This window comes from Myotis daubentonii, chromosome 4 (assembly GCF_963259705.1).
Source record: "Myotis daubentonii chromosome 4, mMyoDau2.1, whole genome shotgun sequence".
Taxonomy (NCBI): Eukaryota; Metazoa; Chordata; class Mammalia; order Chiroptera; family Vespertilionidae; genus Myotis; species Myotis daubentonii.
Window position 1 is genome coordinate 49,403,382 of NC_081843.1, and position 22,684 is coordinate 49,426,065.

Sequence of the window (22,684 nt, forward strand, 5' to 3'; positions counted from 1 at the left end):
TGGGTTTCCAGGCCCTCCATTCATGTTGTATTTAGAAAAATGTTTTTTTTTCTTTCGTCCGCGCCCCGCCCCCCCGCCCCCCAACCATTGATGCTCTAGGAGGATTTGAGGGATGACAGCGCCTATCTGGCTGTATTCTCAGACAATAAGTTTTATTCTATAAAAAATTAGAAAAATAAGACTTTAAAATATTTATTTACTTTTAGGAACTTGGTCACTGGTCCTTCCCTTATAGACAAGAATATTTGTGTTGCTAGTAGCATCTATTAAGCAAATGTAGACTACACTGACGGAGTTTTTCTAAGATGACATCCTATATGTGTCCTGAAATACTGAGAACTTACAGAATGAAAAAAACTGAAGTAGGAATGGGTGGATGGGATGGAGAGAGACAATAGGGCAGAGAAACCTTCTTTATGACCTGGGAGAGGGTCCCAAGACATATGGGCACGTTCCAGTTATCTGTTGTTGCATGTCAAAACACCTCAAAACGTAGTGACTTAAAACAACAATAATCCTTTCATTATTATCATATCTTTGGGGGTTGGCTGGGCTCAGCTGGACAATTTTTGCTCGGTGTCTTTCATGCAGTTGCAGCATCCAGAGCTAACAGCTTCTGAAGACTCATTCACTCATCTAGCTCTTGGGAAGGCTCAAACAGCTGAGGCTCCTTGGGCATCTCTTTCTGTCTGTACGCCTGGTTCTCCAGCACAGCAGCGTCAGGGTGGGTGAACTTCTTTCAAGGCAGTTCTGGACTTCAGAGGCCTGTGTCCCCCGGGAGAAAGCCAGGTGGAATCTGCACTGTGTTTTCTAACATGGCCTCCAAGTCAACACAGTCACAAAGGCCCACTGGGTTTCCAGGGGAGGCGACAGGCCCCACCTCTTGAAGAGAGGTGCACCAAAGAATCTGCAGGTGTGTTTTCAAACCAAAACAGGATTTCACAGACCTCTGGCAGAAAGTCTGGGACAGAATAATGAGTCATTCACAAAACCACAAATGGCTCACGACTACAGGCTGTCGGAAGCTTTCTGCAGAGGTGGAAGGGTACTGTCTACCTGGGCTTGCCTCTGTCTTGACACTTACTGAGTCTGCGGCCATAAGCAAATCTCAGTGCCTCCGTTTCTTATCTATAAATTGGGATAATGAGAGTTAACATTTATTGAGCATTTAGTAGGTGCCAGACATTGTCCCAAGTGCATTATATACTATCTTTTATAACCAACGCAACTCTACTTCCTAAGACATAAAGTTAATAATGATAGAGCTATCTTTCAGGTCTATTGTGTGGATCAAATGGGACTACCTATTATGTTCGCTAAAGCTGTTGGGGCAAATTCTACTGATGCCAGGTCAGGAGAGCAAGCCGATTCTCGAAATCGGCCAACCGTGCACAATGCCACCCAGGAGCGCAGATTTTTCTCACTAGAGATGGAAGACCAGTCTGGGTTAAGCGGGGTCAGATTTTTTTTTTTTTTTTGACAGGTGTTAAAAACGCATGAAAAGACCAACCAGTCTAAGTCTCATTTGAGACTATGGGGTGCAGAACCCCGCGCAGTTTGCAGAGTGGGACCAGGAGCACCGCTTTGAGTTTGCAAAAAAAGGCAGTGTTTATTTTGTTCCTGAAAAGGGAATTCGTGACTACAGGCTGTCGGAAGCGCTCTGCGGGGAGAACACCCGCCTTCTGCCCTAATCGCCCCCAAGTGTCCGGGGCCGCGTCGCGGAGCTGACACCTTTCCAGGGCGCCTCCTGCGTATCCTCTCCCCTCGCGTCCCCGTCGCCACCCTGGGCTCCCAGACTCGGGAACACTCTCCTCTCCTCCCTCTCCCCTAAGGTGCCTGCTCCCACGATCCAAAACGCCCATCTTCACAGCCCCGGCAAAACCCGGAGAGGTGGACTCCCGCGCCCGGAGCGCCCGGCGGCCACTGGGCATGCTCCGTCGTCAGGCAGGTTCCCGGCGGCGGCGACCCGCTTCGGAGCCGCGCGGATCCTCCAGCCGCAGCGCGTCCTCCTCGCGAGCAGGAGCGGGCGCATGATGGCGGCGGCGGGGAGCGCCAGCGGCCGCAGCAGCGGCGGCGCCGGCAGCAGCAGCAGCGACACGTCCAGCACCGGCGAGGAGGAGCGGATGCGGCGCCTCTTCCAGACGTGCGACGGCGACGGGGACGGATACATTAGCAGGTACTCGGGGAGGTGCGCGCCCGCGGCGGCGCGAGACCAGCCTCTGGCGCTGCCCTTGACCCCGCCGCTGCCCTCTCGCCCCAACTTGCGGCAAGTTGCCCCGAAGCTCCCGGGAAAAGTTGGCTGCGACCCTGAGAGCGCGTCGCCGGCCCGGGCACTGAGGCCGAGGGGCCGTTTGACTCGCCTTCTGGAGAAGCCAGTTGGTCCAACTTTTCCCAGCCCCGTCTTTGTCTGGGCACCGGGAGACATCTCCGTAGGATGCGAGTCTTCCCCTGAGTCTCGGAGGGCCCCTGCCTGGCGGGTGGGGTGGGGGGTAAGGGGGGTTGGGGTAGGGGACGGGTTCTGGCCGCCTGTCCCGGGTAGGAGGGGCGGATCTGCAGCCTCCGGCAGGATCCTGGCTGTCACGATGCCGAGGCACCAGCAGCTCGGTGGACAGCCCCGGGGGCGGACCTGGTTGGGGATGCGCTCAGGGGACAGAGTTGGACAGGCAAGCAAGCTGTGGAGAACTTTCATGTGCCACGGGGTCTCTACATTCCAAACTTCGGAACCCAGAGCTTGCCACCTGTCCTGATTAAACCTATTAGCGCGAGGGAAACGAAGCGCTCAGGCGCAAACTGGAGAACTCAGAGGCGAGTCTGGGATCTAGAGACCCTATTCCCTACCCGCCTCCGCGCGCTACCCAGGTGAGCGCCCAGAGGGGTCTCGGGCTTCCTCACCACCACGCATAACCCTGCCCTGGTTGCCTCCAGATCCCCTACAGGGGCGGTGTTGCCGCTTCAAGCCGCAGGGCTTGGCAAAATAATTACTTCTGTTCAGATTTACATCACTTGTCAGACACTGATGGTAAAGGAGGCAACCGTAATGTTTCACCGTATGTTTCTATGAAAGGTTGAAACCGGGTGCTGAAGACCTTACTAGCCGAAATTTGAATTGCCTTCCAGGAGGTAGGCAGCCTAAGTTGTGTATTGCACCTGTGTATTAATTAACATTTTTGTGTATTACACCCGTGTCTTGGTGATGCTAAAGAGCTCGGAAAATTCCAGGCTGCCTCCTGCTGATTGTCCTTGCCTACGTAAAGAAAAAGAGTGGGGAATTAACATTTTTAAAAGATCTCTGAAACAGGTAATTTGACATGTAAGAATTTAACACTTTAAAAAAACACAATAATTTACTTTGAACTTTTGACTGGATTATGATCATTTTAGCTAAGTTTTATTATTTTTTCTAAAGCTTCATTGGGAAACATTAAAAAGATATCAGAAAACTTTATGGAGTAATTCTGTTTTGAAATGAAAAAATATATGTAACTCTGGTTGACCCCACATAGATTTTTATCTGGAAGTCTGTTCCTGTTTTGATTCTGGGATAATAGTAATAATAGTGGTCATATAATTTAGATTTGTCATGGTGGTGTTCCTACTTGAAAGATCATTATTATCTCATTTTTCAATAATAAAAACACTCTAGATTCTTCATGTTAGGAAGCAAAAAGAATAATTCACAGAAGCAAGAGTGCATATAGAAAACTAGTAGAATTTTCTCCTCCCCTTCTTCTGATCTTAGCATATTAATATGTTGCTTTATCCAATCCAGACTTTCTATGCAAATGCTTATATTATTTTGAATGGTGGCTACATCTACCCTGAAGGATAATTAATTCTGTGAGCAAAATTTGAGGGCTTTGTGTTGGAGGGTAAGGCATTGTGTGTAAGGTGGTGGTGGTAAAGGGGATTTAGAGTAGAAACCTGCTGGAGCAAAAGTGGGGGGCGGGGAACACTGTATCATTCCTTGAAGCACATAACTTTAATATATCTACTTCAAAGTTAAAAGGTTTACTAGTATGCCCTACACTTTAAGTAATGAACCCTAAATTTTAACTGTGGCAGAGTTGCCCTGGAAGTTGTGCTGTGACAGGATTCCCATATAGGAGGATTTCAAGGATGTAATTTCATTGAAAGGGAGCACCAAGGAACTTCTCTAGAAGTATGTTTACACAGCAAGTACTGGGATGTATGTTTATTTGGTACTAGAGGCCCAGTGCACGACATTCATGCACTGGGGGGCATGGGTCCCTCAGCCCGGCCTGCACCCTCTCACAGTCCGGGACCCCTTGGGGGGATGTTCGACTCCTGGCTTAGGCCTGCTCCCTGGCAGTTGGACATCGCCAAGGGGTCCTTAGCTCTGCTGTGGAGGCTGCTGCACTCGCCAGCTGTGAGCCTGGCTTCTGGCTGAGCAGTGCTCCCCCTGTGGGAGCACATGACCACCAGGGAGCAGCTCCTGCATTGAGCATCTGCCCCCTGGTGGTCAGTGCGTGTCATAGCGACCAGTCGTTCTGCCGTTTGGTCAATTTGCATATTAGCCTTTTATTATATAGACTAGAGGCCTGTTGCACGAAGAGATTCGTGCAATAGGCCTTCCCTTTTCCTGGCTGCAGGCATTGGTTTTCCTCCAGCACCCAGGACCCAGGCCTTCACTCTGGCTGGAGCCGCCTTCCGTCTTCAGTCTTCTGTCTTCGCTGCTCCGGATCGCCTTCAGTCTTCACTCCGCCACTTGGAGCCTACGTATGCAAATTAACCGCCATTTTTGTTGGGTTAATTTGCATACTCTCCTGATTGGCTGGTTAGCATAGCGAAGGTACAGTCAATTTACATGTTTGTCTATTATTAGGTAAGATGGCTTGGGGAATAGGGTAAATGAAGATAAGTGGCATTAAATAACTCCCTCTGCAAAGCTGCATCTTTGTGCTAACCCTGTTTAGTGACCTTTACTCACCACCCTAGAGTAGGTGTAAAGGTGTAAAATGCTATGAATATTCTCTTTTATTAAATGAGAGTTGCACTTTCTACATTAAAACCTTAAAACCTGCAGGTTCCTCAAAAGATGTCAATCTTTACACTCATGGTATACAGCTGTATTGGTTAGGTTTTTAGTTGGTTATATATGATAGAAGCCTAACCACAATTAAAAAAAAAAACCGAGTTTACTTTCTCATCTAGAAATCTGGAGGAGATCCATCCAGGCTGGGACAGTCGTTTCCCTATGGTGTCAGTGCCCAGCTTCCTTCTATCTTAATGCATTGCCAATCTTCACAGAAAGCATTCATCCTCATGGTTATCTCATAGTCTTCAAATGATTGCTCTATTTCCACTCTCATCTCCAACTTCTAGGGAGGAAGGTATAAAAGGAAGCTGAAATGAGAGTTGCTATATCATTAAAACAGAGCTTTCCCAAATCTCTTAATTGACATCTTATTGGTCAAACAACATTACCTTACCATGCCTTCTTCCAATAGAGTTCAAGGAAGCATGTAATTCAGTTGGTCACATTGCCTCCTAAACAAAATCAGAGGTCTGTTACTAAAAGCAGGGAATATTGGATAAGCAAGCATCAACCAAAACATACACTGTAATAAATAACCCGCATTCAACTATATTGACCCTGGTTCCTTGCCTAGTCCTCATTCTCAAGCAGGAGTGGGCTAGAGATCCTATGTTTGGAGAAAGGATAAGTGAAAGACTGAGTCCCAGAGGGAAAATGTTAAGGGTGTACCATCTCAGGAAGAGACAAGTCAAAGGTAGGGATTTGAATCATCAATGTTCTCTTGGCCCAACCTTCCCCAGCAGGCTGACAAAAAAAGGCATCTGCTAACTGGAAATTCTGGGAATAGCTGCTTCTGCCAAGGAACTCCCAGCCTGCCAGAGGGACCTAGAATCATCCTATGGATATTTAAAATATATATTTTATTGATTTTTTACAGAGAGGAAGGGAGAGGGATAGAGAGTTAGAAACATTGATGAGAGAGAAACATCGATCAGCTGCCTCCTGCACACCCCCTACTGGGGATGTGCCTGCAACCAAGGTACATGCCCTTGACCGGAATCGAACCTGGGACCCTTCGGTCCGCAGGCCGATGCTCCATCCACTGAGCCAAACCGGCTAGGGCTGGACCCTATTTATGATGCTATAGGAGATGGTGGGGTTACTCTATTTGTTAAAATTAACTTCCCTCTGGTATTTTAAAGCTCTGGTTCTTATTTTACCCTCCAGTTTAAGAAACTATCTTGAACATCTTGACAAATATGTAAAACCAACACTTATATTTATATCTAGTTCCCAAGCCTCAGCTCAATGTTAGGAAGAGTTTCCCTAACCACTGTGTCAAAGTGGGTTCGCTCTACCCCACCATTATTCTCCATTATACTGCCAGTGGCTTTCTTCCCAGGCGCTCTTTACAACTTGTAATTGCATTTCTATTTTCTACTTTATTTTCCTGTTTATTGTCATTCTCCCACTAGATGTAGCCTTCATGAGGGCAGGAATCATGTCTGTTTTATTAAAACAGTACATTCAGTATCTAGCACAGTATTTGCCATCTAGCAATAAATTAGTAAATTCTAATGAATAAATTACCAAAATAAAGAGTAGTATATTCATGGAAATGGAAAAATCTTTTAAACATCTTTTAAGAATATGTTGAAAATTTGGAAAATATAGAAATATACAAAAATAAAATAAAAATTATCCATTATCCCATAATCAAGAAATGTCATTTGTTTTCTGGTGACGTACCTGCACAATATCATTCCTCTAGTATATTAGAAATGATTGGACAAAAGGAAAGACATCTCGTACTTATGTATAGGAAGACTTAATATTGTTTTGATGGCAATACTCTCAAAAATTGTTTTACAGATTCAACACAGCTTTTCTCAAAATCCCAGCTGCCATTTTTTGCAGCAATTGACAATCTGATCCTAAAATTCATATGGAAATTGAAGGGACCCAAAATAGTCAAAACAATCTTGAAAATATTTGAAGAACAAAGTTGGAGGATTCACACTTCCCAATTTCAAAACTTACTACAAAGCAACAGTAATTAAGACAGTGTAGCACTGGCAAAGATAGATATATAGATCCATGAAATAGAACTGAGAGTCCAGAGACAAACCCATGTGTCTATGGTGAATCAATTTTCAACAGAGTGCCAAGACAAGAATGTCAGAATCAAGGGTGAAATGAGGAAAGAATAGACATTTTGGCAAATGGTACTGGGACAACTGGATAGACACATATAAAAGAATGAAGTTGAACATGTTCCTCACATACAAAAATGTATATTCCTGCCGAAACCGGTTTGGCTCAGTGGATAGAGCGTCGGCCTGCGGACTGAAAGGTCCCAGGTTCGATTCTGGTCAAGGGCATGTACCTGGGTTGTGGGCATATCCCCAGTAGGAGATGTGTAGGAGGCAGCTGATCGATGTTTCTCTCTCATCGATGTTTCTAACTCTCTATCTCTCTCCCTTCCTCTCTGTAAAAAATCAATAAAATATATTTTTAAAAAAAGTATATTCCTCACATTCTTCCTGTACAAAAATTAATTCAAAATGGATCAAAAATGTAGATGTAAGAGCTAAAATCTTTGTCACTTTGGATATGGCAGTGGATTATTATATATGACATCAAAACAGAGGCTTGTAAAAGAAAAAAATAGGTAAACTGGGTCTCATCAAAAAATTTTTAAACTTGTACTTTAAAAGATGTTATCTAAACAGTAAAAGGTAACTCAAAGAATGGGAGAAAATATTTGCAAATCATATATTTGATAAGAGACTTGTATCTAGATTGTGTAAGTCAATAAAAAGATAAGTAACCCAATTAAGTTTTTTATATAACTCAAGTGCAACTTTAGTTTACTTTTCTGTTGCCTCTTTAAAAATGTGCTCAGCAGGCGATTACTCATGTAGGCCTGAAACTTGCCCAATTGGAAAAAACAAAACAAAACACCTTTGTCATTCTCATTTGGTAGCTCCATGGTCTTTGGTGCTGGGCTGCAGGGAAAACCCACCTAGCCTCCTCTGACTCGTTGTTGTTTTCTAGCCTCTGGGCTCAGTAGCAAAAAAGAAATGAATACACAGTGTCCTCACCTGATAGAAACTGTTGCAGAATGATTTGCCGTTTCTGGGACCAGAGGCTGACAAATGCCAGCTCTTCTCTGATGAGCATTTTCACAGGGGTTAAGCATCCCGCCCGCCCCCCACTCTCCCTCCCCCACAAAAAAGGTTTCTGCTGCTGCAACTTGATAAGTAACCCAACTTAAAAAGGACAAAGGATCTGAAAAGAGTTTAACATATTGGATATTAGGGAAATACAAATCAAAACTATAATGAGACAGCACTTTACATCCACTAAGATGGCTATAATAAAAAGTTAGATAATAACAAGTGTTGACAAGGATGTGGAGAAATCAGAACCCTCTTATATTCCTAGTAGAAATGTGAAATGGCGCAGCCACTTTAGAAAATAGCCTAGCATTTTCTCATCACTTAAACAGAATTACCATTATGACCCAGCAATTCTACTCCTAGGTATATATGCAAAAGAATTGAAACATATGTCCTCACCCAAACTTGTACATGAATGTTCATAGCAGCATTATTCGTAATAGTCAAAAGATGTAAACAACCCAAATGTCTATCAACTGATGAATGAATAAACAGGATGTGGTATATCTACATAATGGAATATTAAGCAGTCATAAAAATGAATGAAGTACTAAAACCACATGGATGAACTTTGAAAGCATTATGCTAAGTGAAAAGAGCCAGTCACAAAATAGCACATACTATATGATTTCATTTATATGAAATGTCTAGAATATATGAATTATGGAGATAATAAAAGTAGATTAGTGGTTGCTTAGGACTGGAGGTAATGGGATGAGGGGGTGGGGTATGAAGGATGGTAGTTAAAGAGTAGGGGATTTATTTTTGAGATGAGGACAATCTTTCAAAATTCATTGTAGTGATAGTTGCACAACTCTATGAATATACTAAAAACCATTGGATTGTACACCTTAAATGGGTGAATTTTATGGCATATGGGTTATAGCTCAATAAAGCTGTCACACACACAGAAAAAGATTGGAAGATGTGATTTGTAATTATTCTCCTATTATTGGACATCTAGGTTGTTTCCAATAATGTGCTTTTGGAATTGCATTACGTTTAAGATTCCATAGATAGTTTTTTGGTGGCATATCCAAGAAGACTTTGCCTAACCCAAGGTTATAGATTTATTTTTTTTAAGAGTTTTATAGTTTTTTTCTTAAATTTAGGTCTATGACCCATTTTGAGTTAAATTTTTGTGAATGGTGTAAAGAACGGGTCCAAGTTTATTCTTTCGCATGTAGATATTCAGTTGTCCCAGCAACATTATTTTTTCATTTTCTTGACACTTGTAAAAAATCAATTGACCATAAATATGAGAGTTTATTTCTGGACTTTCAATTCTTTTCCATTGAGATATATGCCTATTCTTATACCAGTACCACACTGTCTTGATTATTATTGCCTTGTTGGAAGTTTTGAAATTAGGAAATGTGAATTTTATGATTTTGTTCTTTTTTAAAGATTGTTTGGCTATTCTTAGACCCTTGTGTTCCCATACAACTTCTAAGATAAACTTGTCAATTTCTTCAAAACAGGCAAATGAGATTTTGGATAGAGATTGTGTTGAATCTATAGAGCAGTTTGTTCACATGTATTCTTAGTAGCTGTATTTTTCAGGGTATTTTTGTTTTTTCCCCAGCCGATATCTTTATTTTGCAGTCTTTTTACTTTGAGTTAGCATATTAGTGGATGTCCAAAGTTATAATGGCATATGTTTATAGAAGCTTTAGAGTTTACAATTAGTCCATACATTATCTCATGTAATGCTTGCAACAGGAATTAATATCTCTATGTTAAGCCAAGAAATCAAGATAAGATAGTCTCTAAGGGCCCTTACTTGAGGATCTTTCCGCCATACATGCTTCCAAGCTGACACAGAAAACATGTTTTTCAAAAGCCTTAAAGCTCTTTACTGTTTAACTTACCCAAGGTCTATAGTGGGGATGAATTTTGATTTTATAACTGGCTTCTTAACATCATTGGGATTGATATTTAAATTATTGGTACAGAAGGTGAGGCATTTGTATTCTAAATGAAGTCTCAGCTGGGGAGACGCTCTGTTGTTCAGCAAATTGAAAATCTCTTTAAGTGTTGGTCTCAGAATAGAAACCATATGGCAAGAAAGGGCATTTCCTTTGAGAACAGTTAATTGTCAGCTTCTCATTGTCATTCCAAAATATCAGTTTAAATATGTAAATAAATAATTACCAAATTCATGACATAGATTATTGATGACTCTAAATGATGGAAGAAAAAAAGTTGGGTAAGCAGCAGGACTGTCTGGACCATTGTTCAAACATTTGGATCCCTGTTACCTAACAGAGTAAAAATGTAAATGGAACAAATTTCTGGATTGACCAATAACCGTTAATATTTTTCTCTTATATGACAGTTGTTGGCTGAGTTTAAGTGTAGCCCTCAGTGGAATATTTAGTCATGAAACTGTTTCCTTGGATAATGCTAGATAGATAAGCTTTGTGTTGTTGACGTTTTTAAACATTTACATCAATGATGTATAAGATACTTGAAAACACATCTTAAACTTGATGTTGGTGTTAACTGGGCATCTTTTTTTTTTTTTTAAGGGATAATAAATATAATTGCTGTGACAGAAGTCTACCTAGAGAGGGGGCACATCCCACCCTCCCAGACCCCACCGGCCCCTCCCGCATGCTGAGGGAGAGTTAGATGCGTTGAGATCACCCTGGGGCTGCTGGGAATCGGGTTGCTGAGGGCAGTTGCCAGTATTCTGGCTACTCAGCCCCAGACCCTGGCCAGCCCTCTAGCCCAGGACGTCCAGGTAGACGGCAGGCGCCTGGACCAGGGCTTGCAGCCTGGCGTGCACGTCTTTGATGCTGTGGCATTGCTGGGGCTCCCGCCGCCAGCAGCCCTGCATGATGGCATAGACCTCCGGTGGGCAGGCCCGTGGCCGCTCCAGCTCCCATCCCTGAGTGATGCACTCAATCGCCGCATTGTTGGAGAGCTGGTACCAGGGCTGCTTGCCGTCGGTGAAGATCTCCCAGAGCAACACGCCGAAGCTCCACACGTCGCTCTCGGTGGTGAACTTGCGGTCCAGCGGATGGGCAGCATGGTGCGGCCCCCCCCCCCCCCCCCCCCCCGCCCACCACCAATGACTCTACCTGCTTTAGCCTCCTGCACTGGGTAGTGCAGCGCCAGCCCACCCACCCGGGGCAGGAGAGAAGGGCCTGTGAACTGCCCCCCGCCCCAGCTCAGGAGCTAAGAGTGGGGTTTCAGCCTGAGAGTCCCTGGGCATCTTATTAGACATTATGGCAAGTGCTGTTGGTTAAGACACCTATTGCCTATTGTTTAAAAGTTCAGCATGTACAAATTTTTGGTAGAGATGAAGAAATTAAATGGGAGTAAGGAGGGCATTTTTATAGAAATGTGGCTATATTTCCTTTAAATGTCAGAAATTTTTACCTACTTACAAAAATTCAGAATTTCTTTCTGAGAAATAACAAACCTAATAGAATATTCTACATTAGAGGTTAGTGCTTTTAGGCAAGGATTTTACTTCAATAATTTTATGTATTCTAGAGTCTTAATCTGAACATATCTACACTAATAAAAGAGAAAAATGGTAATTGGCGTACGACGATATCCTTTTCATTGGCTAATCAGGGCTATATGCAAATTAACTGCCAACTAAGATTGGCAGTTAACTGCCAACAAGATGGCGGTTAATTTGCATATGTAGGCACAATGCAGGGAGGCGAAAGGGAAAGCAGGAAGAAGCCCCCTGCCACTGACAGTGATTGGAAACCCAGGGGGGAGCTAAGAACTGGGGGGCAGGGCAAAGGCGGCCCTGGGGCCGCCTTTGCCCTGCCCCCCAGCCATGATCGGAGAATCAGGCGCCTTTGCCGCCCTGGCCAGTGATAGCAGGAAGTAGGGGTGGAGCCAGCGATGGGAGCTGGGCACAGTCGAAGCTGGCAGTCCCAGGAGCTAGGGGCCCCTTGCCTGGGCCTAAAGCGAAGCCCACGATCGCGGGGCCGCTGCAGCTGTGGGTCCCCGCTGCCCGGGCCGAACGCCTAGGCCAGAGGCATCAGGCCTGGGCAAGGGGCAGATCCTGCGATTGGAGGGTGATGGGGGTCAACGCCTGAGGGCTCCCAGTATGTGAGAGGGGGCAGGCTGGGCTGAGGGACACTCCCCCACTCCCCACACCCAGTGCACGAATTTCGTGCACCGGGCCCCTAGTTTTATAATAAACAGGATAAAAATCACTGAGAGAATATAATTGGGAAAGTATTTACTCTTCTAAACGTGTTGACAGTATTCTATTTATTATAAGAAAAGGGTGGAGACAAGGCTGGTCATCTCCCTCCCTCTTCTTGATTTTCTAAATTCCTTCATCTCTAACCAGAATTATTCTCCTAGTGTCTAATCTGTGGGCCTGCCCCATCCAGGCCACTCTCTATGGACATCAAAGTCATTTTTCTATAACACAAAACTGAGCAAGCGGCTCTTTTTAAAACCCTTCAACAGTTGTCTGTGTTTTACATGTAAATTCAGACTCCTTCTGGGGCATTTAATTTAGGGTCCTTACTCATCTGCACAGACTACCCCTCTCCAGCATCATTTCTCACACTTCATCCTCCAGCCTGCTGTGCTGTACTAAACATCAGTGCTTTGCCTTGTATAAGTGTCCCCCTCTCTCTTGTCTTCTTGGTAAGCGCCTTCTCATTTTTCTAGACTTAGTTCTCATGCAGCTCTCTCTGGAGAGTGTCCGGATGTCTCGGTACCTTACACACACTGGGAGGCCAGCAATGCTCACGTTTGATACTCTCTGTTTACATTTCTTTCTCCCCACACTCAAGGCAGAGACTATATTCTTCTTGTCTTTTGTCTTCATAACTCTCAGTGCCCAACTTATAGGTAATAGAAACTTACTAAATATTGATCAAATAATTAAACTCGTTCATTATGTAAAGGTAATTTAAAATACTTTAGAAGTTTTAGGAAAAAAGATTTATCAGGTTTTGTCCAACTTATAAGAAGCTGAGGAATTTATATTTGAAGATACATATCATGTCCATTTTACCTAATCTAAAATACCAATGTGACGGGTGTTGAGTGCTCCTGCTACTAGCTAGTCATGTGAATTTAGGCAAGAGTCACACAAACCTCTCTAGTAAGATTCTTCTTTTGAAAAATAATTTTAACCACTTTTTCAGGACTGAAAAATTTTGATTTTATGGACAGAATTTTGATGGTAGCATATTCTATGGCAGTGATGGCGAACTCATTTTTTTGGTTGGTTTTTCTTTGTTAAATGGCATTTAAATATATAAAATAAATATCAAAAATATAAGTCTTTGTTTTACTATGGTTGCAAATATCAAAAAATTTGTATATGTGACACAGCACCAGAGTTAAGTTAGGGTTTTTCAAAATGCTGACACGCCAAGCTCAAAAGGTTCGCCATCACTGTTCTATGGGAAGGCATGATGTTTAAATTAGTCTCTACTGGGTAATTCTTTGGTATTTGTTTATGAACTAACCCTGATGAGTTCATAATATCTATTCAGTAGCATTCAATACTATCTAGTTAGTAGTATTTTCCAGTAGCCTTCAATACTATCTAGTTAGTAGTATTTTCAAAAGCATGGACCTGTTCGTTAAGTGTTTTTTGTCAGTTATGAGATGAACTTAAAAACTACTCTTAATTTTATATCCTAGTTGTTACTAAAAAGTTGATGGGCAGTTGCCCACAAGCTTCTATCCTAACTCTTTCATGGTATATAAAGATTTAGAAAAAGAAGATTTTCAAAATAATATTTTATAGTCCACTTTTTTTTAGGCTGTTCCTCTGTGGTCCCTGAGTATTCACAGTAAACTAACAGTTTAAAGTAATAATAAAATAAAACAAGCAAATTTACCCAATCCTAACTTGTATTATAGTCATTTCTATTTAACTTCTTTCCTCTATCAGATTATAAGTTTTATGAATATAGCAATTTTTTTGCAGGTGGCAAATGTTTGTCCAAAATTTTTGCTTTAATTTTAAATTTGTTTGCGATATCTTTCACAAAAATATAAGTTTTAAATTTGTATGTAGCCACATCTGTCACTTTTCTCCTTTTACTGTTACACATGTTAATAAGACTCTAGCTATTGAACGCAATAGATAAATATTGACATTATTTCCTGTTAACTATCTTATAAGTTCATTTTCTAATTAAGTATCTAATATTTCTGGAGTTTATGTGTATATGATTTACATGATAGGAAACATCATTTTCCCTCAAATGATTTGTCAGTTGTTCTACTCCCATTTAATAAATTTATCCTTTCCCTACTGATCTGAAAATACATACTTTATTGTATGCTAACTTTAACTATGTGTATATAAATGCATCTGTTTATAGATCCTACATTTTTTTTATCGATGTATCACTTCTTGTATTATTAATACTGTTGTTACTTTATATTAGGGTTAAATATTTCATATGAATTGGCTTCCCTCATTGGCTCTTCTTAACCACAAAAGCCCATCTTGGCTATTTTCAGGAATTTTTTTCTCCTAAAAGAACTTTAGCAATTCCATTGAATTTTAATTGGAATTGTGATACATTTCTAAATTAATATAGAAAGAATTGATATCTCTTCAAGGCAGGTTTTTTTTATCAAGAAGGATTGTATATTTCTACATTTATTTAAGTCTTTTTTGTTGTTGTTGTTACACAGTGGTTTTCCTCGTGTTTATGCTTTATTTTTTGTTTTGTTTTAACTTTTTCTCCAAATTTTCTTGCTATCATGAATAGAGCTTTTTAAAAAAACCTCTTTTTTATAATTCATACAATTCATTGATTGTATATATTAGATTATTTATTATATTTGTTGAAATATTTTATTTCTTAAGACATTTATTGAAGGCTTATTATATAATAGACTCTCTTCTAAGCACTGATAATATAGCAGTGAACAAAATCAACAAAATTCTTTGTCTCAAGATATTCTTTAGAGGAGGGTGGTGTGAGATGCATTGTTAAGCACAAAAACAAAATACGATCTGTCAGATGGTGAGACAGCAAATAAAGCAGGGAGTGGAATAGTGAGTGCAGGTGTGACAGGTTAATTTTAATACTAAATAGGATCGTTATGAGAGAGCTCACTGAGAAAATAATTTTTGTGCAAACACCTGAAGAGTTCAGGAGCAACCATTTATTTATATGGAGGAACAGATTCCTGATTGAAGGAACAACAAGAGCAAAAGTCATGAGGCAGAAGCTGGTGCATTCAAAGAATAAGGAGATCACTGTGCCTGGAGTGAGAAAGGAAAGGGAAGCAGATGAAGTAGGAGGGGGCAGATTTTATGATCTTGTAGATTATCACAAGGACCTTGGCTTTTAGCCTGAGTGAGAGGTTTCTGCTTGATTCTGTCTGTACTTACTCTCTCCATTTTCATCTCAGAAACTCAATTCTGGCATGTGTCACTCAGATCAATCCAGCTATCACTCCATTCGAACAGTGCTTGTCACTAGAGACCTCTTTGTCAGTTAATAAAAGGGATATTTTCAGTCCTCGCCTGTATTGCCACTCAGCAATCCATTGTGTTGACCATTGCCTACCTCTCACAACCTCCTGTTTCCCTGGCTCCTATGATCGCACAGTCTTTTTGCTTTTCTCCCACCTGGCTGGCTCCTCCTTTTTTTATCTCACTTGCAGGTTCATCTCGGCTACCTAGCTATTGGGTGTCAGAATTTCTCAAGGCACCAACGTTGCCCATTCCTCCTTTAACTGCATACCTTCTTTCTAGGCATTTATGTTTTCGCTTCAATTATCTTTGTAGATGCCAGTGACTCCCACAGTAAGTGTCCAGCTCAGACTTCTCTTCTGAGCCTCAGACCTGCATAACCAATTAATTCAATTGCCTATAAACCTTCTTCCATCAGATATTTCTAAAACATCTTGAACCACAAAATGTAATCTTATAGTCTTGCTGTATCAATGAATGTGACCACTATACACCCACTTACACAAGCCATAAGAAATCTTGGCCTCATCCTGACACCCCATTTTCCATCAATTCCTATGTTGGTTTAATTGCCAAGTCCTATTATCTTACCTAATAGATCTCTCTCAAATCTGCCCACTACTTTTCATCTCTTTTCTACCACTGCAAATACTCCTAACTGACTCTCCTGTGTCTCTTCTGGCCCTCCTCAAGTCCAGTCTTCTACTCCAGCCAGAGAGATCTTTCTGAAATGCTAATCTGCTCATATGGCCCCTGCTTAAAACCCTTCAGTTGAGTCAAAATCCATAACTTGGCCAACAAAGGCCCTGCATGGTTTCACCTCCTCCTTCCTCTCCTGACTCATTTTATTCTCACTCCTCCTGGATCTCTGTCCACTAATCCCTCTAGCCTTCTTTCAATTTCACTATCCAATGTGTTCTGCTGTCAGTTCCCATCCAATTCCCATGCAACTGGGTATCTCCAGCTGTTCTCAAACTGCTGAGTTTTCCAACCTTCCTTGGCCCTCCCACCTTCCTGGCCTTCAGAGCATTTATTTGAGTTTGTAATGACATGTTCATTTGTGGGAATTTCTTTGTTAATGTCTTTCTTGTCCACTCAACCATGAGCTCCGTGAAACAGGGATTATGTGGGTTTTTAAATTTTTTAAAAAAATTTTAAATTACAGTTTATATTCAATGACTGTTTTATTCGCCATTAAGTCCACAGGCCTAGCACAGCAACCTGGCACATTGTAGGTACTTAGTAAATATCTGTGGACAGAATCAATGAAGTCCTTTTTGCTTCTTAGAATTAAACCAAAAAGTTGCATTTTTGCATAATTGGCACACTGGTATATTTATTTTCATTTGCATAAGCAATTTATTTCCATAAACATAAAAAGTACTCTTTCTGAGATATTTCGAGGTTTTTCTGGAATTGCTAGAGAAGAAATTGCTGTGGGGTGCTTCTCAATTTATCAAGATCTGATATAACTGTCCTCTGTCCTTGGTGCATGTCTCCTGGACCGAGGATTGAGTAATGCACAGGTTCTTGGCTATTCAGCATTGTGCATGACATTTCCAGATGTGTTAAAGGTGTCGTTTTGACTGGGGTGAAGTCCGCTTTCTGGAGGCCTCAGGAAAATATTGCAGCCTGAGGCGCTATTTTCCAGTGATTCTGTCGAACACTGTCTTGGCGACTGTGAAATAGGCAGCCAGGAAAACCCAAGTCTGTGGGCAAATTTGAGATCAGAGCTATGAGGTGTTTTAAAAGGATTCAAGACCCAGAGAGAAAGTAGAAAGTTGGTAAGTGGTTGGTTCAGTTGAAGTTTTATCACCACAAGGACAGTTCCAAAAGGCCAGGGGCCCAGCTCTGTGGGTGGTTGCAGCTACTTTAAAGTATTTTGACCTGACTTGCCAAGTCAAGCAAGAAAAGTACCAATTTTTAAATCTTATTTATTTCTCTCAGTTTCTAATGTATTGCATGGGCATTAACAGGTAAGGTTCTTGGGCATGTTGGTTAAACCTTTTTACTTTACCATCAGACTGCCTTTCATTTCTTTCTATTTATTTATTTAATGATTTGGGGGAGGAAGGGAAGGAGGGAGGGAGGGAGGGAGGCGGGGGGGGAGAGAGAGAGAGAGAGAGAGAGAGAGAGAGAGAGAGAGAGAAGCAAAGGGAAGGGAAGGGAAGGGAAGGGGAGGGGAGGGGAGGGGAGGGGAGGGGAGGGGAGGGGAGGGGAGGGAAAACAGACATTGATTTGTTGTTCCATTTATTTATGCATTCACTGGTTGCTCCCTGACCAGGGATCAAACCCGCAACCTTGATATATCATGACAACGCTCTAACCAACTGAGCTACCTGGTCAGGGCTGCCTTTCATTTCTAGCAGTGTTTTTAAGTTCATCAATAATGTGTAACAATTTTTGTTTATTTAGTAGTATGCCCTCTATTTAGTAAATTGTCACTCCTGCTTATCTTTGCTGCCTGATAGCATATGGCTTTTTGTGGTCCTTCCTGAACTAATGCTACTTTTGCAGCAGAGGATCCCTCTGGGCATTCTAGTATAATCTGTAGCTTCCAGAATAGTTGTTGCTTTAAACACCTTTGGGTATTTTTTAATCGTGCAAAGTGCCCATCTTTTAATATCTATACTAATTATTTATTATATGTCTCCAAGAGTTGTGACATAGGGAATGGATTCTGGAGTTCTAATTCCAACTTCATTACATACTCACTCTGTGACCTTAGGCCAGATCTTAATACTTTAATATCTTGGTTTACTCATCTGTGAAATGGGGGTATAAAAGTATCTATCTACTATACTACTAGAAATGGGGTTGTTTTGAGGAGAAGATTAGTTACTGTTTCAAGGATTTTTAAAAGAGTGCTTGGTTTGTAGTAATTACTGTGAGTGTTTCTTAAAAGGTAACCCTATATAGTTCCATAAACTTCACAGATTTCAATGTGCATTGAAACGATTTAGGGATATTCTTAAACTGCAGATGCTGACTCTGCAGTTCGGGTATCAAACCTGAGTGTATTTCTTATAAGTTATCAGGTGTTGCAGAAACTGCAAGTCCACAGACCACACTTGGAGAGCAGCCTCCAAACATCAGGCAGCAAACTACATCTATCTCCAAAATTCTGCTCTGGCACGACAGGCTGCATTTAGAAGCCGGGTCTTTAAAATGATCCGCTCTTCTGCAGCTCCGTGGCTCAATGCAGACAATGTACAACACAGGACTGTTAGATCAGCACAGTAAGTCTAATTAACATCTGTTACCACACAGAATTACAGATTTTTGTTTCCTTGTAATGAGAACGTTAAAGATGTACTCTCTTAGCAAATTTCAAATATGCAGTACGATATTATTAACTGTAGTCGCCATGCTGTACATTAAATCTCCATGACTTCCTTGACTCATTTTGCCCATCCCCCCATCCCCACCTCTGGCAACCACCCATCTCTGTGTCTCTGAGCTTAGTGGGGTTTTTAAGTGTGTTTTTTGTTTGTTTGTTTGTTTGTTTGTTTGTTTTTAGATTCCACCTAAAAGTGAGATCATATGGTAGAAGTCTTTATCTGACTCATTTCACTTAGCATAATGCCCTCATGGTCCATCTATGTTGTCAAAAATGGCAAGATTTCATTCTTGCCATTTATACATCACATTTTCCTTATCCATTTGTCTATTGATGGATGCTTAGGTGGTTTCTATATCTTGGCTATTGTGAATAATGCTGTAATGAACATGGGTGTACAGATATCTTTTTGAGGTAGTGCTTTCATTTTCTGTGAATAAATACCCAGAAGTGGAATTATGCGGTAGTCATGTGGTAGTTTTATTTATAATTTTTTGAGCAACCTTCATATTATTTTCCATAGTGACTCCACCATTTACATGTCTAACTGTGCACAGGGTTCCCTTTTCTCCATATCCTTTCCAACACTTGTTATTTCTTGTCTTTTTTATAGTAGCCATTCTAATGATATGAGATATGATGTGTCATATCTCATTGTGGTTTTGGTTTGCATTTCCCTAATGATTAGTGATGTTGAGCATCTTTTCATATAGCTGTTGACCATTTGTATGTTTTTAGAAAAATGTCTATTCAGATCCTCTGCCCATTTTTAAATTGGTTTAGGGGTTTTGTTACTTTTAAGTTGTATGAGTTCTTTATATATTTTGAATATTACTCCCTTATCAAATATATGATTTGCAATATTTTCTCCCATTCAGTAAGTTGCCTTTTCATTTTCTTGATGGTTTACTGTGCTCTGCAGAAGCTTTTTAGTTTGATGGAGTCCCACTTGTTAATTTTTGCTTTTGTTGCCTTCTGATGTCAAACCCAAAAAATTATTGCCAAGACCAATGTCAAGGAGCTTACTGCCTATGTTTTCTTCTGGGAGTTTTATGGTTTCAGGTATTACATTTAAGTCTTAAATCCAGTTTGCGTTAATTTTTGTGTATGGTGTAAGATAGTGGCCCAGTTTCATTCTTTTGCATGTGGCTGTCCAGTTTTCCACAACACCATTTATTGAAGAGACTGTCCTTTCCCCCCACTATATATTTTTGGTTCCTTTATCTTAAATTATTTGACCATATATATATGCATGAATTTATTTCTGGGCTGTCTATTCTGTTCCATTGATTTATGTTTCTGTTTTTATACCAGCACCATAGTGTTTGATTACTATAGCTTTCTAATATAGTTTGAAATCAGGGAGCATAATGTCTTTAGTGTCTTTCATGGTTTCATACAAATTTTAAAATTGTTTGTTCTCTTTTTGTGAAAAATGCCATTGGAATTTTGATGGAGATTGCATTGAATCAATGGATTGATTTGGGTGATATGGATATTTTAACAATATTAATTTTCCCAATCTATGAGCATAGAATATCTTTCTATTTATTTGTATCTTATTCAATTTTTTTCATTATTGTCTTATAGTTTTCAGCTTGTTGGTTAAATTTATTTGTAAGTGTTTTATTCTTTTTGATTCAATTGTAAATGAATTTTTTTTAATTTCTCTTTCTGGTTGTTTATTATAAGTGTATAGAAATTCAACAAATTTCTGTATATTGGTCTTGTATCCTTTTCCACAGCTTTTAATGGGGAGAAACCATAATCCTTATTGTTGGGAATTAGATCTAATTAGTTTTCTGTTCAACTAGGTGTGAAGTACTGACACAGTATGTCTGCTGTGTGTTTCAGGGGAAAGAAAAGGAAAAGAGGAGGGAATGCTGATGAGAAAATTAACAGGAAATGATGTTAATCCAAATATTAGTTGGATAAAAGAACAAATGGTCACAGTCAAATAGAGACTTTCTGTGCCTCTTCCACTGAAGTATCAGGACTGACAAGATGCCTCAGAGGATTTGTCAGATGCCTCAGGCTTGACTCTCTTTCCTGCCCACACAGGCTGTCAGGATTTCTAATGGAAAGAGGGTTCTTTTCATATAAGATATACTAAAAGTTCACCTGTAGCAATAAAGAAAAGCTAGCCCTAGCCGATTTGGCTCAGTGGATAGAGCATCGGCCGGTGGACTGAAGGGTCCCGGGTTCGATTCCGGTCAAGGGCACGTACCTTGGTTGCAGGTTCCCTGGCCCTGGTCAAGTATGTGCAGGAGCAACCAATTGATGTGTATCTCTCACATAAATGTTTCTCTCTGTCTCTCCCTCTCCCTTCCACTCTCTCTAAAAAAAAGAAAAAAGAAAAAAGAAAGAAAAGCTAGAAATAACTTATCTACAAAATCTCGGGAGGTTTTTTTTTCAACATTTTTTTTAATGGTTTATATGAAAAACTATATCTGTTTTCAAGCAAGGGACTCTTAGGCAACCTATTTATTCTCTAGTGTTTCAGTTACTTTTCTTTTTTCTGAACTTTCCTGAATATCATGTGAATGGAGCCAATGTTTATAACTCAGTTCCCAACGCTAGGATGTATCTGTACCACAGAATACAACCAAGGCGTGGGTGCACACGTGGGTCCATGCATGTGTTTTCCATAGCGATTCTGCGTGTGTTTCCCCCCCATCCAGTTCTATTTGAAACTGCACTTTCAAAATAGTAATTACCTTGGGCTAAAGTTGGAAAGTTTAGCAGCAACACAGGTTCCTGAGGTAGCCGGACTGCTCCTCCACCCCAACCTGTCAGTCAATAACAGCATGTTTATAGCTCAGATAAGATTCTTTGAACATAGAATTCTGATTTTTTCCCCCCAACAGTTTTATTTTTCTGGGGCCTTCACACACACACACACACACACACACACACACACACACACTCACACTCACTGAGCCCTCAGCCTTGGTGCTGGATCTTTGAGCTTGCCCAAATCTTTCTCTTTTTTTCCCTACATATATTTTTATTGATTTCATAGAGGAAAGGAGAGGGAGAGAAAAATAGAAACATCAATGATGAGAGAGAATCATCGATTGGCTGCCTCCTGCACACTCCACACTGGGGATTGAGCCCTCAACCCAGGCATGTGCCCTGACGCGGAATCAATGCTAAACCACTGAGCCACACCAGCTGGGCACCCAAATCTTCTTGAGCAAGCTGTCTGGGAGAGGCTGGTATCTGGCAATTTTGGGATATTTGTTCTCAAGATGAAGGTCCATTAATCGATAACTCTCCCACAAAGTCAGTTCCACTTAGCTGATGTGAAAACCTTTTCATCCTTCTGAACCTTTGATCTAGGTGAGTTGAAGATCCCTCCAGTCAATTCCTGTGCCTGAAGCCTCTGAAAATGAGATCTTATTAAACAAACCAGGCTGCTTTGGGTTTTGCCATTATCTGTGAATAAGCCCACCAGATACTTGCTGGTCAGGGCCTGGGGCACTCTCTCTTTGTGTAACCCCTCAAGCCTTCTTTTCTAATTCCTCCTAATTGGCTTAGCAACTCAGGTCCAGGAATAGCCTGAGGTCTTGTTATGCTGGCCTCCACAAGCAACACACACCAGCAAGTATGTTCTGGTCTCACACACCATTGTGTTTTTTTACCCAACGTGCCTGTGAAAGAGCCCTCATTCATTTATACCTCAAATTACATAATTTTTATATCTTGAAATCAATATGACTTAG

The 22,684-nt window shown here is 41.1% G+C and overlaps 1 protein-coding gene across 1 annotated transcript in view; it reads left to right on the plus strand.

The window, feature by feature from the left end:
* The first annotated feature begins 1,682 nt into the window (after positions 1–1,682).
* The window catches only part of LOC132233832 (uncharacterized), a 95,839-nt gene continuing 74,837 nt past the window's right edge, over positions 1,683–22,684 (plus strand). The window contains exon 1 of the mRNA XM_059695082.1: positions 1,683–2,176. Coding sequence (XP_059551065.1) covers positions 2,031–2,176 — 146 coding nt within the window. The 5' untranslated portion in view covers positions 1,683–2,030. The remainder of the gene's footprint in view (positions 2,177–22,684) is intronic.